Source organism: Camelus ferus, chromosome 8 (assembly GCF_009834535.1).
Source record: "Camelus ferus isolate YT-003-E chromosome 8, BCGSAC_Cfer_1.0, whole genome shotgun sequence".
Lineage (NCBI taxonomy): Eukaryota > Metazoa > Chordata > Mammalia > Artiodactyla > Camelidae > Camelus > Camelus ferus.
In genome coordinates, this window is record NC_045703.1 from 25,262,733 (window position 1) to 25,279,558 (window position 16,826).

Genomic DNA, 16,826 nt, shown 5'->3' on the forward strand with positions numbered 1-16,826 from the left:
TTGAACAGGGACAAAGGGAATCTCAGAGAGGAGGGCCCTGGGTAAATTTCTCTTAGTCTCTTTCTGAATGCTTCTGTAAATGGAACGTCAATTTGGAAAACTCGATTTGGCTCACATGTAACACAGAGCCCAGGCAAGGGAAAAAGAAGACTCAGTGTTAGGTTGGAAGGAGACCAACACTGACATACCTGTTCTCCGGGGGCTGGCGGCTGCCCAGGCAGCACCACACCACAGACAGCAGTCACCCTGGGGGAGAGGTCAGCCGAAACAAGGTGTCCTTGTAAGTACTGCAGCCCCTTCTCCTTACGCCAAAGGGAGGCTTCTGGATTGGCCAAAACCAAGGCCTTCTCCAAGTCCTGCAGCTGGGCCTCTTCTAGTAACCTGAGGGAAACAGGGATCTATCTTATCAATTACTCCAGTACTCAGTAAAGCCATATGGAGGTCTCCAGAAATGCTCCTGCTTACCTCAGCCTGAAATGGATCAGTTCCTCACTATTAAAAATCTTCTTAAGGAATGATAACTTGTGTTCTTCATTCATACAGGTGACTAAAGCAAGACAATTGGCTGTGTACCTGGTGAAAACCAAAGAATAAAAACTTAGGACTTGCAGCTGATTCTAAAGAATAAAGAAAATTTGCTAGCCAATGAACACTAGGAAAGGGAATCTTATAGAATTAACATAATACACTTAAGGATAGAAAGCACAAATCAGGCACAATAAATTCACTTGATGGAACACAAAAAAGATGGAACTCATTCATACCTTGTGATTTTCCTCTGAAATGATATACAATTAAGGAAAGGGAATAAGCCCAAAGGTACAAGAACAAAATCAAAAAAATTTTAAATGGTCTCTTCTCCCTCCTCATGCACATAACTCCAGACTTCCTTCACCATACCAACCCTGGAAGCACAGGAAAAGGCCAACAGCTACACACCAGCGAACCAAGGTGTCATGGCTTCTGAGGAGAGGGACGCACACACTCCAGTCCCAGAGCTCCCGGAACACAGACTGCTCTTGCTGCAGAAACTTGTAAGCTGCTTCCATCAGGTCCCGGAGCTTCATCCGCTTGCGTCCATAGCGAACTGGATTTGCATCCGAACTCTCTAGGAAGAGTCTTTGAAAGACTGGAGAAGTGTCCTTGAAATATCTGAGAGCAAACCTTCAGAAAGAAAGAAAATTTTCATTGGTTGGTGAGAATATCAAAGTATACATCTCCACTTTGAGACAGGACAACAGAACATGATAAGAACTTCCAAGGATGAGAAGAGAGAGAAATGCTAAAGCCACCTAGTCCTAAGATTTGTATCCTGTTCAAGTTCAGGAACCAGGATCATGGCATGAGATGTCTAGAAGAAACAAAAACCACAAGGAGTTATACTGCAGGTGTTTACTACTGAAAATACACTTATTTGCCACAAATATTTATTGACTTCTCACTGTGAGTCAGACACTGTTTTAAGTCCTAGGGGTACAAAACCAAGAAGATACTTTCCTTGAGGAGCTTGCTGTCTAGTAAGGAAGACAGTTACAGAAACCAGAGGCACAAAGAAAATAGACTCAACTGAACATGGGAGAGTCAAGAAGAGATGCTTTCATTGCATCTTAAAAGATGAAGGAGAGTCTCATGAAACATAACAAAGGCAGTAAGATTGGAAAGAGGGACAAAAAGTTAGAAGACATACAGAAAATAATTAACAAAATGGCAATAGTAAGTCCTTCCATATCAGTAATTACATTTAATGTAAATGATTTACTCCGAAACAAAAGACACAGATTGGTTGAATGGACACAAACACAGAATCAAACTATGTGCTATGTACAAGAGACCCACTTTGGATCTAAGGCTACACAAAAGCTGAAAGTGAAGAGATTAAAAAAAAAAAAAAAAACTTCTACACAAATGGTAACCAGAAGGGAGCAGGAGTGGCTACATTAATATCAGACAAAACAGATGTTAAATGGATAGAATGGGACAGAAGATCAATAAGGAAACAGAGAATATGAACAACACTACAGACCAAAGGGACCTAACAGACATGTGCAGAATACTCTGCCCTGCACAGCAGAATCTACATTCTTCTCACATGTACACAGAACATTCCCTAGGATAGGCCACATGTTAGGACACAAAACAAGTCTCAACAAACTTTAATGTATTGAAATTACACAAAATATCTTTTGGATAATTATACAAAATATCACAATGGAATGACAGTAGAAAGCCACAGAAGGAAAACTGGAAAACCCTCAAATAGGTATAAATTAAACAACACACTCTGAAAACAACCAGTTGAGTCAAAGAAGTCGCAAGGAAAATTAGAAAATACCTTGAAACAAATGAAAAGAAAAACACAACATACCAAAACTTATGGTATACAGCAAAAGCAATGCTAAGAGGGAAGTTTATATCTATAAACATGTTTATTTAAAAAGATCTCAATTTAACAACCTAACTTTACACCTCAAGAAACTAAAAAAAAGAACAAGCTAAACCCAAAGGTAGCAAAAGAAGGAAGTAATAAAAATTAGCACAGAGAGAGAGAATAGAAAAACAGCAGGGGGAAAAAATCAATAAAACTAAGAGTAGGTTTCTGAAAAGATCAAGAAAAGGGATAGGAAACTATTCAATATCTGTAATAGCCTATAATGGAAAAGAATCTGAAAAAGAATATAGATATATATGTATATGTATAAGTGAATCACTTTGTTGCACACCTAAAACTAACACAATATTGTAAATCAACTATACTTCAATTTTTTAAAAAATTGAGAAAAAATTTAAAAAAGAAAAGTGATAAAATCTTAGATTAAGAAAAAAGACAGAAGATTCAAATAATTAAAATCAGAAATGAATGAGGGGACATTACCACTAATGCCACAGGGGGAAAAAAAAAATTATAAGGAAAGCTATGAACAATCATACGTCAACAAATTGAATAGCCCAGGAGAAATGAATATATTTCTAGAAACACACAACATTTCCAGACTGAATAATAAAGAAATTGAAAATCTAAACAGTCCAATAACTTGTAAGGAGACTGAATCATTAATCAAAAACTTCCCAACCAAGAAAAGCCCAGGATCAGATGGATTCACTGGAAAATTCTACCAAAGACTTACAGAATTAACATCAACCTTCTTCAAGAACACTTCCAAGTTCATTTTATGAGGATAGCATCACCCTGATACCAAAGCAGACAACACACAATAGAAGACTACAGATCAATATTTCTGATGAATAGTGATGCAAAAGTCCTCAACAAAATATTAGCAAACCAAAATCAATAGCACATTAAAAAGATTATACACCATGACCAAGTGGGATTCATTCCTGGAATGCAATAATGGATCAACATACAAAAATCAATGTAATACACACTAACAGACTAAAGGAAAAAAAACACATGATGGTCCCAATTAATGCAGAAGCATTTGACAAGATTCAAGACTCCTTCATGATAAAAACACTCACCAAACCTGTAATACAAAGAAACTATCTCAGCATTATAAAGGCCATATATGAAAAACCCACAGCTCATATTATATTATATGGTGAAAGACTGAATGCTTTTCTCTAAGATCGGAAACAAGACAAAGATGCCTGCCCTACCCACTTCTATTCAGCATAGTACTGGAAGTCCCAGCCAGTGCAATTAGGCAAGAAAAAGAAACAAAAGGTATCCAAATTGGAAAGGAAAAAATAAAATTTTCTTTGGTCACAGATGACACAATCTTAGATTCAGAAAACCATAAAGAATTCAAAGGCAAAGACAAAAACCTGTTAGAATAAACAAATTCAGAGGGGTGGGTATAACTCAGTGGTAGAGTGCATGCCTAGCATGTATGAGGTCCTCCTGGGTTCAATTCCCAGTACCTCTGTTAAAAATTAATTAATAAATAAACCCAACTACTGCCCCTCAAAAAATAAAAGTTGAACAGATATTTTAAGGTTTAAAAAAAAAAACAAATTCAGCAAAGTTGCAGGATACAAAATCAACATACAAAAATCAGTTGGGTTTCTATACTCAAACAATGAACAATTGGGAAAGTAAATTAAGAAAACAATTCCATTTACAATAGCATTAAAAAGAATGAAATACTTAGGAATAAACCCAACCAAGGAAGTAAAAAAATCTGTACACCGAAAATTACAAAATACTGCTGAAAGAAATTAAAGAAGACAAAAACAAATGGAAAGATCTCTCATGTTCATGGATTCAAAGACTTAATATTGTTAACATGTCAATACTACCCAAAGTGATCTAGAGATCTAATGCAATCCCTATGAAAATATCAACAGCATTTTTTGAAGAAATAGAATAAAATTATCCTAAAATGCATATGGAATCTCAACGGACCCTGATTAGTCAAAGCGATTTTGAAAAAGAACAAAGTTGGAGAATTCACATTACCTGGTTTCAAAACACTACAAAACTACAGTAATCAAAACGGTATGGTAGTGGGAGGAAAAAAACACAAACCAATGTAAAATAGAGTCAAACACTCACATATATGGTCATATTATCTTGACAGGGAGCCAAAGCAACACAATGGGGAAAGGATAACCTCTTCAACAAATGGTGTTGGGAAAACTGGATATCCACATGAAAAGAATGAAGCCGAACCTTTACATTACACTATATAGAAAATTAACTCAAAGTGAATTAAAGACTTGAACGTAACTTCAAAACTATAAAACTCCTAGAATAACACACAGGGAGAAAAGCTTCATAACACTGTACTTGGCGATAATTTTTGGCTATGATACCAAAAGCATAAGTAGCAAAAGCAAAAATAGACAAACAGGACTACATCAAACTAAAAAGCTTCTGCACAGCAAAGGAAACAACAAAGCAAAAAAACAATCTACAGAATGGGGGAAAAAAAGCTGCAAACCATGTATAAGGGATTAATATCCAGAACACAAAGAATTCCTACAACTCAAAAAAAAAAAATCAACTGATTAAAAAATGGACAGAGAACTTGAATAGACGTCTCTTCAAAGATGACATACAAATGGTCAACAAGCACATAAAACATCACTAATCATCACAGAAATACAAGTCAAAACCACAACCACAACCACTCACCACAGATGTGAGGTGAGCTATCACATCACATCTATTAGGATAACGTTATCAAAAAAAAGAAAAAAAAAAGAAAAAGAAAAAGAAAAGAAAGTAACAATTGTTGGTAAGGATGTGGAGAAGCTGGAAACCTTGTCACTGTCAGTGGTATCATAAAACTGTGCAATGCCACAGAAAACAGTATGGAGGTTACTTTAAAAAATAGAAATAAAACTAGCATTTCTTTTTAACCACAAAGCAAACATACTATTTTAATTACAGATTGAAATACAGTGCACCACGTGATGCACTGATCATAGACCCAGCAATCCCACTTCAAGGTACATAACTGAAAGAACTGAAAGCAGGGTCTCAAAGAACTATTTGCATACCCACGTTCATAACAGCACTATTCACAATAGCCAAGAAGTGGAAGCAACCCAAATGTCTTTTGACAGATGAATAAACAGTGGTATATACATACAATGAATTAGCATGCAGACTTAAAGAGGAAGGAAATTCTGTCACACTTGACAGCACAGACGAACTTTCAGGACATCATGCTAAGTGGAACAAGCCAACCATAAAAGGACAAATACTGTATGATTCTATTTATATGAGGTATCTAAAGTAGTCAAATTCATGGATACAGAAAGTAGAATGGGGGTTACCAGGCGCTGGAGGGAAGGAACAAAGGAGAATTGTTTAAAGGGTATAAAGTTTGGAGGGAAAGGATATAGCTCAGTGGTAGAGCGTGTGCTTAGCATGCACAAAGTCCTGGGTTCAATCCCAAGTACCTCCTTTAAAAAAATAATAAATAAATAATCCTAATGACCCTCCCCCAAAAATAAATAAATAAAGGGTATAAATTTTCAGTTCTACAAGATGAAAAGCTTCTGGAGATCTGTTTTACAACAATGTAATTATATTTAACACTACTGAATTGTACACTTAAAAATGGTAAAGATGGCAAATTTTATATTTTTTTTACCATAACAAAAAAAGTATGTGCATTTTAAAAATGAAAATAAACTTTAAAAATTTACACATACTGTAAGAATGTGTACTGTAGACATGTTGATGCTCACTAGATTCTGGTCAAGTAGATAGGGTAGTAAATGAGGTAACAGCGCCTCCTTGTTTCTATTGTACTCCTTGACAAGGTGAGGAGAAGGAAATTCAAGCAGTGGGAAAGGAGTAAGAGCAAACTCCTCTGTGCTCTGCATGTGCTGGTCTATGACGAACGCTATCAGTTTAGCTCTTTCTGCACTCTCGTTACCCAGGTCTACTCTGAGGTAAGAGTAGAACAAGGGAGTCTCTCGACAGTAGATATTATCATCCCGAATGTACAGCTAAAGAAATCTGAAGTCTAGAGTGGTTAGGTTATTTGCTCAAGGTCACAAAGCCACTAAGAGAGCTTATTTTGAATCCAGGCTTTTCAATTCCATACCAAGATGTGTGGTTCAGTTGCTCTACTGCACACATGAAGAAAGTGGATTCATCAAGAGTTGGAGTTTTCTAGAAAGACATGAACACTGAACAGATGCACAAAGAAGCAGAAATTAATAGAAAGACAGCAACCATAATGTGGAAAATAGAATTTTAACCTGCATAAGAAGGAGCTGATAGATAGGAAGAAAGAACAGTGTGTTAAGTGTACTTAAACAAGTGAGCTAGTGGGATAGGAGGCGGCCGTCTAGGAATGGGACGTTTGAATCACTGATTTCTAAGGTGGTGGTGCAGATGTGAGCTAGACCCAGGGTATAACCACTGTGGGGAGTGGGTAAGTGAAACGATAAAAGAAGTGGACTGGAGATTAGCTAGTCAAGGAACAACAAAGTCAGCATTGTATGGGTGTTCCAAGTGTGATACAGGAGCAGGGGTGGGGAAGAAGATGATGGGCCAGTTGCCAAGTTCTTCAAAGAAGGAAGAGGAGGTTGGTCAATGATGACAAAAAGCAGCAGCAGAAAATAAAGCAGAAGATGGCAGGTGTCACAGAAACAAGGGTGATACAGAATAGGGAAAGAGCGCCCAGAAAACTTCACAGAACAGAAGGGACAACCACTAGACATGCTGACCCTTGGGGATGTGGAGACTGAGTACCAAGAGCAACACAGTATCAAGAGCACCGCAACTCAGTGAAGGCCAAGAGGCAAAAGGAACGTTCGAAGAGGCTAAGGACATAAGGGAGTGTGCAGGTTATGGAGCAGACACAGGGAAGAGGCCTGGATGTCAGCTGGGTGAGAGGATACAAAAATAAGAATCCAGGGGATGGGTGGGAAGGCCTGGAGTTCAACGGGCAAGCCAGGCAAACAGGAATACAGGCTTGGAAAATTAATGCTCATGATATTTTGAAGGAGACTGGACAAATGGATCTTATAAGATTCAGCTGTGGCTTGGAAGAGAGACATGGCAGCTGCAGTGTGGGAGTCTGGTACTCCACTAGCTCGTGGGCAGCGGGTGTTGGCAGCGCATGAGGAACCAACAGGTAGCAACAAACAAACATGTCGGCAGACAAGCAGTCATCAAGTGGTCAACCAGACCTAAGAGGTCGTTGCAGGTAAGAGGAAATGAGCAGAGTGGACAGGCACTGGCTGTAAGTGGGGGAAGACTGTGGTCCACTGTAAGCATACGAAAGGAGAACTGGTTGATATTCCCTCCTGAACTTAGCTGACTACAGCACCCTTTTCTCCGGAGACCCATCATTTTGAGAGAGCGCTCTAAAAATCTGACCTAAGTAATGATGGGTGAACCAATAAAGAATACTTAGCCAGAGAATAGTATGATCAGTTTTTTCCCTAGAGAATATCGGAAGACTAAGAACAGTCTCTTTCCTGAGGTAAGACAAGGAGTCGTAAGGGGTCAAGTGCAACCTAGTTAAATATCTAATCTTCAAGGAGCCCCTTACTTAGGCAGCTAGTTCATCACACTCCTTCAAGTATCTAGAAGTAAGACCTGTGGTCCAGTTCTGGCTCTGACACTTAACTTACTTAACCTCTCTGAAGATTTGAAATGAGACAATAGTGCCTAACTACGTCACAGTACAAAGATTACACAGATAACATATATCTATGTATGTAAACACTACAAAGTCTGTATACATATAGCTTATTACTAAAACACCAGCATTCAGCTCCAAAATTCACATTCCTAATTCCCACTGCAGATTCACAAATCTTCTATCTGCTATTGTTCACAGAAGACCGTAAGTGGGCCCACCCATTATTGCTCTTTGCAATCAAAGACAAAGCATGACGTGGATTCACGTGTCCAGGACAAACTGGCAGCAAATGCAAAACTAAAGCCAAGAAATCAACCCGATAAAACCCAAGTGAACCTGAGTGATTAGAGCAGTACCCCCTTATCCATGGAGGATGCATTCCAAGACCTCAGTGGATGTCTGTAACTACAGAGAGTACCGAACTCTATACACACTGTTTTTTCCTATACATACATGCTTATGATAAAATTTAGTTTATAAACCAGGCACAGTAAGAGACAATCCAAATTACCAGCATTACTACCCTTGCACTTTGAAGCCATTATTTAAGCAAAATAAAGGTTACTTGAATACAAGCACTGTGATACTGCAACCCAGACAGCTACTAAGTGAAAAATGGGTGGGTAGCAAATCCAGCATGGATATACTCGACAAAGAGATGACTCACGTCCCAGGCAGAATAGCACGATATTTCATCACACTACTCAGAACAGCACGCAATTTAAAATTTATGAATTGTTTATTTCTGGAATTTTCCACTTAATTTTTTTGGACATGGTTGACTTCGGTAACTGAAACCACAGGAAATGAAACCATGGATAAAGAGGGACTGCTGTATTCTTTCCCTCCTGTGGTTACAAATATAATCATTAGCTATAACATGCTGTTAAGATCAAGTTCTGTATAAGTCAGACAACAAATACACGAATGGCTCAGACAGGATAAGTGGGCGGAACCACAAAGTAGAAAAAAAGAGCACAGGCTTTGGAGGCAACCAACCTAGGACTGAATTCTAGCTCTGCCACTTTCTAGCAAGGGGGTCTTGGGCAAGTTATTTAACCTCAGTCTCCTCATCTGTAAAACAGGAATAACACCTAATCTCTGAGGGCTCAGATGTCAACGAAACGCAAGAGTAGTTGTTGCAGTAGTCCTCATCATTACGGAAAGGCAGCTTCCACAAGATTCTCATGCCATGGCTGACAGGAGAGTGTGTTAAAGGGACCTGCAAGGACCAGGGAAAGGGGAGAAACGAGAGAAAGTAGGAACAAACTAAAAGAAAAAGCAAAGAACTAAAAGATGCAATTTAAAAGTAAGGTTATACTCTTGAGAGAACACTAAAGGAAAAAAACCAACACAAAATGTAGTATATTAACCACATGAAATGATCCACAAAGCAAAAATGGAAAGTTAGGAACAGAACTAACTGATTTTTTTAAAAACAGATCTTTGAAACCTAATTAGTATATAAGAAACAAGAAAGCATCAATGGACCAGGAGTGTTCTCAGAGTCCTGACAAAGAATCTGCCAGAGTAAAAAATTTGTTCAAGGACTCTAGGTGCAAAACAGTAATGAACAAACAACATCACTACATGTACACATTAAACTTACACAATGCTACGTGTCAATTACATGTCAATAAAGCTGGAGGTGGGAAGTGGGGGGCAGAAATCAGTAATGAACAACTAGCACAAACAAGGGAATAAAAAGAAATGTCCTGTTACTACTGAGATACCGGGGTGGAAACTCCACATAGGTAGGCACTCTGATCTCAGAAAGAGGTGTGAACCCGAAAATGAATGTCATTAGGACCAGAGGGAGCCTGACTGGGTTCCTCCTCTCAGGTCGTTCTTGTTTTTTCTATAGAAATTTTCATCCTTACCCACACACTTATTTTTCTTATTTTAATGATTTCCTTACTGCCCTTAAGTATTTGGCTTGCATCTTTATTAATGTATTGTGTCCTCCTGTTTGCAAGTACAGAAACCCATTACATTTGACTCACTTACTCCCATGATGTGACCCAGAGCTTAAAAAGGAGGACTCCTATATTTACCTACTGAATGAATAACTGCATCCTATCTAAATATATTAGGTATATTCCTTGTATATTAGCAATTTCCTCTACAGAGGAAGTTTGGGGCATGAGCCAAATTAATCAGCTAAATTTCTTAAAACTAAAAATCAAAATTTCATTTCATATCACTGCCTACAGTTCATTTTATATCATACATTGATGTATCATTTACACAGATGGCACTTTGTTTTTAAGTTACTCTAATCACGAGCACCTTTGAAGCTACTTTATATCATTTTTCGAACAAGGTGGGAGTATAAATAAAATATACCACCTTGGAAATGAAAAGAAGAAAAAGTAGGGATGTGCCTCACATTCATTTAATAAGAATGTAACATCTGAACATGATTGGAAACCAGATGTAGCTAATCATCATCTTAATGATTCTCAAACACAATTCAGAAGTACTCCATCAAAGGCTTAAGAGAAATGGGAGTTCAAGATATTCACACGTCCCTGTAGGGTAAGGACAGGATAGTCAGCACACCTTGTGAAATAGGACCACAGTCAAGTAAATCTAAGTGATCAAAGCATCCAGGGAGGCCACTGTCCAGATCCTCCATCAATCCAGAACACAGGTTCCTGATTACCTCGTACGATTGTGATCTTTAACTTTGCTGTACATGTTTTAGTTCCATCAAACTGGGCCCATTTTTTCTCCTCTTTTAGAAAAGCTCATAGAAATTATGCTTTTCCTCAAGACTTCATTTCTTATTCCCTTATTCATGGAACAGACCAGAGACCATATTTCCAAAAAAGCCAAAGTGTACCTGTTGTGCTGAGGAAGACTAATAAGAGATGCATATAAGAAATGCTCTTATTAGTAAACAGAATAACGTTATTCACGTTTAGAGCAAAAATGCTTTATCTTCTCAATTGAAAAACCCCTGACACTCATTTTGCTGCTTCTGACTATTCCACACAAACCACATTTTACTATGGGTCTGAGAAAGCCAGATGCAGTGGCACAGGCCCATAGTCCGGGCTACTTGGGAGGCTGCGGCAGAAGGATTGTTTGAGCTGGGAGTTTGGGCTGCAGTGTGCTCTGCTGACCAGGTGTCCACACTAAGCTGGGTGTCACTGTGGCGACCTCGTGGGAGCGGGAGACCGCCAGGCCGCCTAACAAAGGGTGAACCAGCCCAAGTTGAAAAGTGGGCAGGTTAAAAGAGAAATATATTAAAACCCAGGATTGACACAATTTATCACACTTCGGATTTCGACAGATTTACAGAAAGCTGGAAGGGATACTAGAGTTCTTGTAAGCCACCCCTTTCAGCTGCTCCAGCAAGAATCTCACCTACCAAAGTGGAAGCTGTGAGAATTTCAGCTAAAACTCATCTAGATCTGCCTTGTATAGATACCTTGCCAGATGACAGACTCCTTGAGGGCACATCTTGGTCATTTTTGCAGACCTGTCTTGATAGCCAAGACTTAAAACCTAGTAAATGGTCACTGGACTGACCTGGACAAATGGATTCTGCTGTGATTATTTTTATAAAACAGTATCATTCCTCTCCCCGCTTTCTGCATTTCCCTTCTTCCCTTCATCTCAGCTCAGACTCCCCCTTACTCCCCAGGAGAGACCAGGATCTACCACCACAAAGAGAAACATGAAAAGTAAAGCTGTTACTCACGGGAGGACATCAGGGTGGTTACCAACGAGTCTGCTCATTGACACACACAGCCGTTCATGTAAATCATGGTTGACTTGGCCTCCGGCTTTAATGGCTTCAGCATTCCTTTCCAATAAATCCAAAAGGAGAGGGCGCAGCTGGCGGCCAATCAGCACAGCACAGTCCTTATCCAGGAGTAACTGTGCTAAGGTATTCAAGATACACTGGCGATCCTGCGGTGTCCACACCTGAGAGGGAGGCAAAACAAAGTTGCTATGTAAATGATACTCATTTGTACTGCTACAGAAGTACAGAGAGACTTAGCTGGGAATCAAAATATCTAATTTCCAGACTTCATGACTGAGTTCATTTTACAAAACGTAGTGGGGGTCTTCTGCAATAGAGGACTAGAGTTAATTTAATGTAAAGGCTGTCATAGGTAAGTTTCAGTCCACTTGGGTTTGAAGCGTAAGGACTGACGCCAGGATTCCATGTAAAATGCTAGACAGCTTCCTTAAAAAATTAAGTTTCAGGCCTTTTGCTCCCTCAACTTCTGAGATGACCCACACTCGATGTGGAAGGAGTGTGTATCTATTTTTACTTTAAACTGAGCACCCAACCCCGGCATCTCGTGGTCTTTCTCTTGTCTTCTTACCAACAGCCTGTACTCTGTCTATGGAGTATGTATCTCTCTGAATAAATCTATCTTTATTTCTTTTAAAGAAGTTGTTTCAGATTCATCACACTTTCTAGGGAATCCAGTGCTTCCTCCAACTCTTTTGCTCTTGAAATGAAACAGGAATCAAATGAGAAAAAAAAAAGTGCACTTAGTATGCAAAACCGCAAACTCTTTTGAGGATAGAGATAAAATCAACTTCTCAAAATGAAGGGGAATATATCCCTATGAAAGCTTCAGACTTTAATAAATAAAACAGATCCAAAGTAGACAGCCATACTCTGACATGCAAGATGAAATAAACCATAAAATTTTGGCGCCTAGGCTCAGAATGTCCATAAGCATAAAAAGGAAAACTGAAAAGTGTGTAAAAGGTCTCATATTACTAATGTGTATGCAGGCCTGTACAACTCTTGCTGCGAGGCAATGTGACAGCGGGTTTAAATTACAGGAAGGGTATTCCCTCTGACCCAGCAAGCCCAGTGCTATGAATTTATAGCCTAAAGAGTCTGACACTAGATGGTATCTATAAGAGAGCAGCTTGAACACAACCTAAATGCCATATTCAAAAATATAATAATTTTTTCCAAAGTTATTGCTCAGAAAAGAGTTCACTTTACACCTGAGCCCTTACAAAGTCTCCCAAATTAATAAGGCGTTCTCTCATAAAAATACCTAATTCTGAACAAAGCACTGATTGCAGAACCATCTTATCTCGAAACAAGTTCTATCAGTATTAGTTCTGCTGTTTATAGGAGGCCACCTGAAGGCTTTCATAAAAATAGGAGGCAAGGAAACTTAACAGATTTGGTCATGATTCACAGGGGCATGACCTCACATTTTCAACTGCTGAATATCCTTATAAAATAAGCCTCTAAAGATATCATTAAAAAATAACTGGGCAAGTGGTTACATTGTGAAGCAAATGGATATTTGGGGATAGGGAGGAAAACTCCAGAATATCTTTAAAGAATTTTTTCTTTAGAAGGTAATCTGGAAAACTGCATTAGAGGAAATAGATATTTAATGTTTTAAATATCAACTTTATTCAGATAATTTACACAGTCAAACATACCCATTTAAAACATAGTTTAATGAGTTTTGACGTATATACTCACCTGTGTAACCACAACCCTGATTAAAGTATCGAACCCAAAGTTCCCTCGTGGTCTCTGAAGTCAAGCCCCACTCACCCTAGGCAAAGAGATTAGATTGACCTATTCTAGAACTCTACATAAACTGAATCATACAGTATGGACTCTTTTCTGTCCAGCTTCTTTTGCTCAGCACAGTGCTTTTGACAATCATCCATGTTGTTGTATGTAGTATTAATTTACTCCATTTTATTACTGACTAGTTTTTCACTGTATGAATGTAATATAACTTGTTTATCCATTCACATGTTGACAGGTATTTGCCCTGCTTCCAGCTATCATCAATAAGGCTACCATCAACATTTGTGTATGAGAGATTTATGGAACATATTTTCATTACTCTTAATCTTTTTATTATTGAAGAATGAGATTGCTAGGTCACATGGTGTCAAGTTAATGCTTAACTTGATAATTTTATTTTTAATTTTAAAAAAATTTAAAGGAATGTTTCAATGTTTAACTGTAATAGAAATCGTTTTCCAAAGTATCTATACCACTTCACATCCCACCAGCAATATTTGAGCACTCTAGGTGCTATGTAACTTCACCGACACATAGTATTATCAGTCTTAATTTTAGCCATTCTAGTGGAGGTGGAGTGGTAGATGGTAAAAAGTGTTTAATGGCCATTCATCTTCTCTTGTGATGTATTTAAGTCTTTTTACCCATTTTTAAATTAGGCTATTCTTGTATTTACTATGATTGTTTATGTAGATGCTCTTTTTCAGCTTAAGGAAGTTTTATTCTATTCCTATCTTGTTTTTGTCTATTTCTGGAGTGAGTTTTGGTAATTCGTATTCTTCAAACACTTTCATCTAAATGTTCTAATTATTGGCATAAAATTTTTTACACAAAATCTGTAATGGTGGCCTTCTTTCATTCTTAATCATTTGGATTTTTCCTTTTTATTCTTGGTCTCAGTTTCTTTTAATTTTCTTGTTTAACTTCTAACATTTAGGGATCTTTTCCCCAGTATTATTGTAAGGTTTCGCCCCTAATTTAATCTCATTGGGGTAACTGAATATACCTTATATGATTTCAATTCTCCTAAATTTGTTGTGACTTAATGGCCCAGCATATGATTTATCTTGGTGAATGTTCCAGATGTGCAGAGCATGAATTCTGCAGTTACCTGGCACAGCACTCTGTAAATGTCAATCAGGTCACGTTTGTTGACAGTGTTCAGGTGTTCTCTATCCTTACTGATTTTCTGTATTTGTTCCATCAATTACTGAGGATAGAGTGTTAACAGTCTCCAACTACAACTGTGAATTTGTCTACTTTTCCTTTTCTGTCACTTTTTGTTATCAGGGTGATGGTGACTTCACAGAATGAGTTTGGGAGTACTCCCTCCTTTTCAATCTTTTGTAAGAGTTTGAGAAGGACCAGTATGAGCTCTTCTTTGTATGTTTGGTAGAATTCCCCAGTGAAGCCGTCTGGTCCCGGACTTTTGTTTGCAGGGAGGTTTGTTTTATTGCTAATTTTCTTTCTTTTCTAGTGATCGGTCTGTTCAAGTGGTCAGTTTCTTCTTTATTCAGTCTTGGTGGGCTGCACGTTTCCAGAAATGTATCCATTTCTTCTAGGTTATCCAGTTTGTTTCCATATAGCTGTTCATAGTATTCTCTTATGATAGTTTGTATTTCTGTGGTATTGGTCTGTAACTTTTTGATTCACGTATTTTGATACTGTTACTAGGTGCACACATCTTTAGGGTTTCTTTCCTAATTTTGCATTACTGACATTTCAGGCTGGGTAATTCCTTGCTGTGAAGGCTACCTTGTGCACTAAAAGATGTTTAGCAGTATCCCAGATGCCTGAAGCACCCCCATCACAAGTTATGACAATCAAAAAAATGTACCTTGATTTGCCCTAGAGTGGCAAAACTGCCAACAGTTGAAAACCACCTGGCTGGATTAAAAAAAAAATTTTTTTTCAAAAAGAAATGGAAATAAGATGGGCAGAAATAATTTCTTTAAAATTAAAAACAGAAACAAAAACAAAAACAAACAAAAACAACACTTCATACACCATTTTAGAAAGCTTGAATTTTGATTCTGGAGACAATGTGGAGCTTTTATGCAGAATGGTGACAGATTCAGATTCGTCTTATTAATGATAATTTATATTAAATGACCAGAATAGGAATGGCTAAAGGATATGGGTGCTTTATTTACTTATTTATTTTACTGAAGTATAGTTAATTTACAATGTTGTATGGGGGCTTCTGTTTGAAGTAAAAATGTCCCAAAATGGACCGTGGTGATATTTGCACATTCTGTGAGCACAGCAAAAATCACTTCACTGCACACTTAACTGGATGAATTATATGGTATGTGAATTATACCTCAAAGCCGTCTGTAAAAAATTATTATTATAGTTCACATGTATTGATTACTTACTATGGGCCAGACACTGTGGTAAGCCCCTCAAATGAATTATCTAGATCTCACAACAATCCTATTTAAAGCAATAATAGCAACCACTTTTATAGACAGCATTTACTATATTCTAACCATCTAATCCTCACAGCAACCATAAAGTAGGTACTACTATCCCCATTTTACAGATAAGGAAACTGAAGAATAAAAAAGGGTAAGGCCACAAAGCTAGGAGCAGAACCAGGAACCCATGTCACAGAATCTGACTCGAGTTCCTGTTTTTAACTACTCTCTGTAACTATTAGGCAGTTACCATATGTAATACATAGCACATCAAGAAATTGAGACTTCAGGGAGTCAAGCAACTTGTGGGAGGCCCTAAAAGCAATTAAAGAGAATGGATTTGATCTTCAGTCATACTTCAGTCCTTTACTCATGCATGCTTTTAATTAAGCACTCTCCTCCCTTTTCCTCAATATAGATAGTAATCAAAGAGGTAAGATGTGATACTGTGATTTATATAGTAAGAAATATACATTTGGTCTTGACCCCATTCTGGGCAGAGCTCCTAAAACCCTTGGAATTTCTTGTGAAGAGAGAGAGAAAGGTGTCTTGTTATGTTAATGAGGCGAATTTTGGGAAGCAGCTAAGACGGGAGTTGAAAGCCAGGAGAACTGACCCTGTGATTAGAGGACTGGAACTTTCAGCCCCACTTCCTGACCTCCAGGGAGGGCACAGGGGCTAGAAATTGAGAGTTCAATCACCAATGGCCAAAGGTGTACTCAATCATGCCTATGTAATAAAAACTCAAAAGTTCGGAGAGCTTTAGAGTTGGTGAGTGTATGGAAATGCAAAGTG

General features: G+C 38.0%; 1 protein-coding gene across 1 annotated transcript in view; it reads right to left on the minus strand.

Annotated features, from left to right (window-relative positions):
* Positions 1–16,826, minus strand: part of MDN1 (midasin AAA ATPase 1) — a 140,194-nt gene that overhangs the window by 120,782 nt on the left and 2,586 nt on the right. The window contains 4 exon segments of the mRNA XM_032484597.1: positions 189–381; positions 466–573; positions 940–1,164; positions 11,782–12,008. Coding sequence (XP_032340488.1) covers positions 189–381; positions 466–573; positions 940–1,164; positions 11,782–12,008 — 753 coding nt within the window.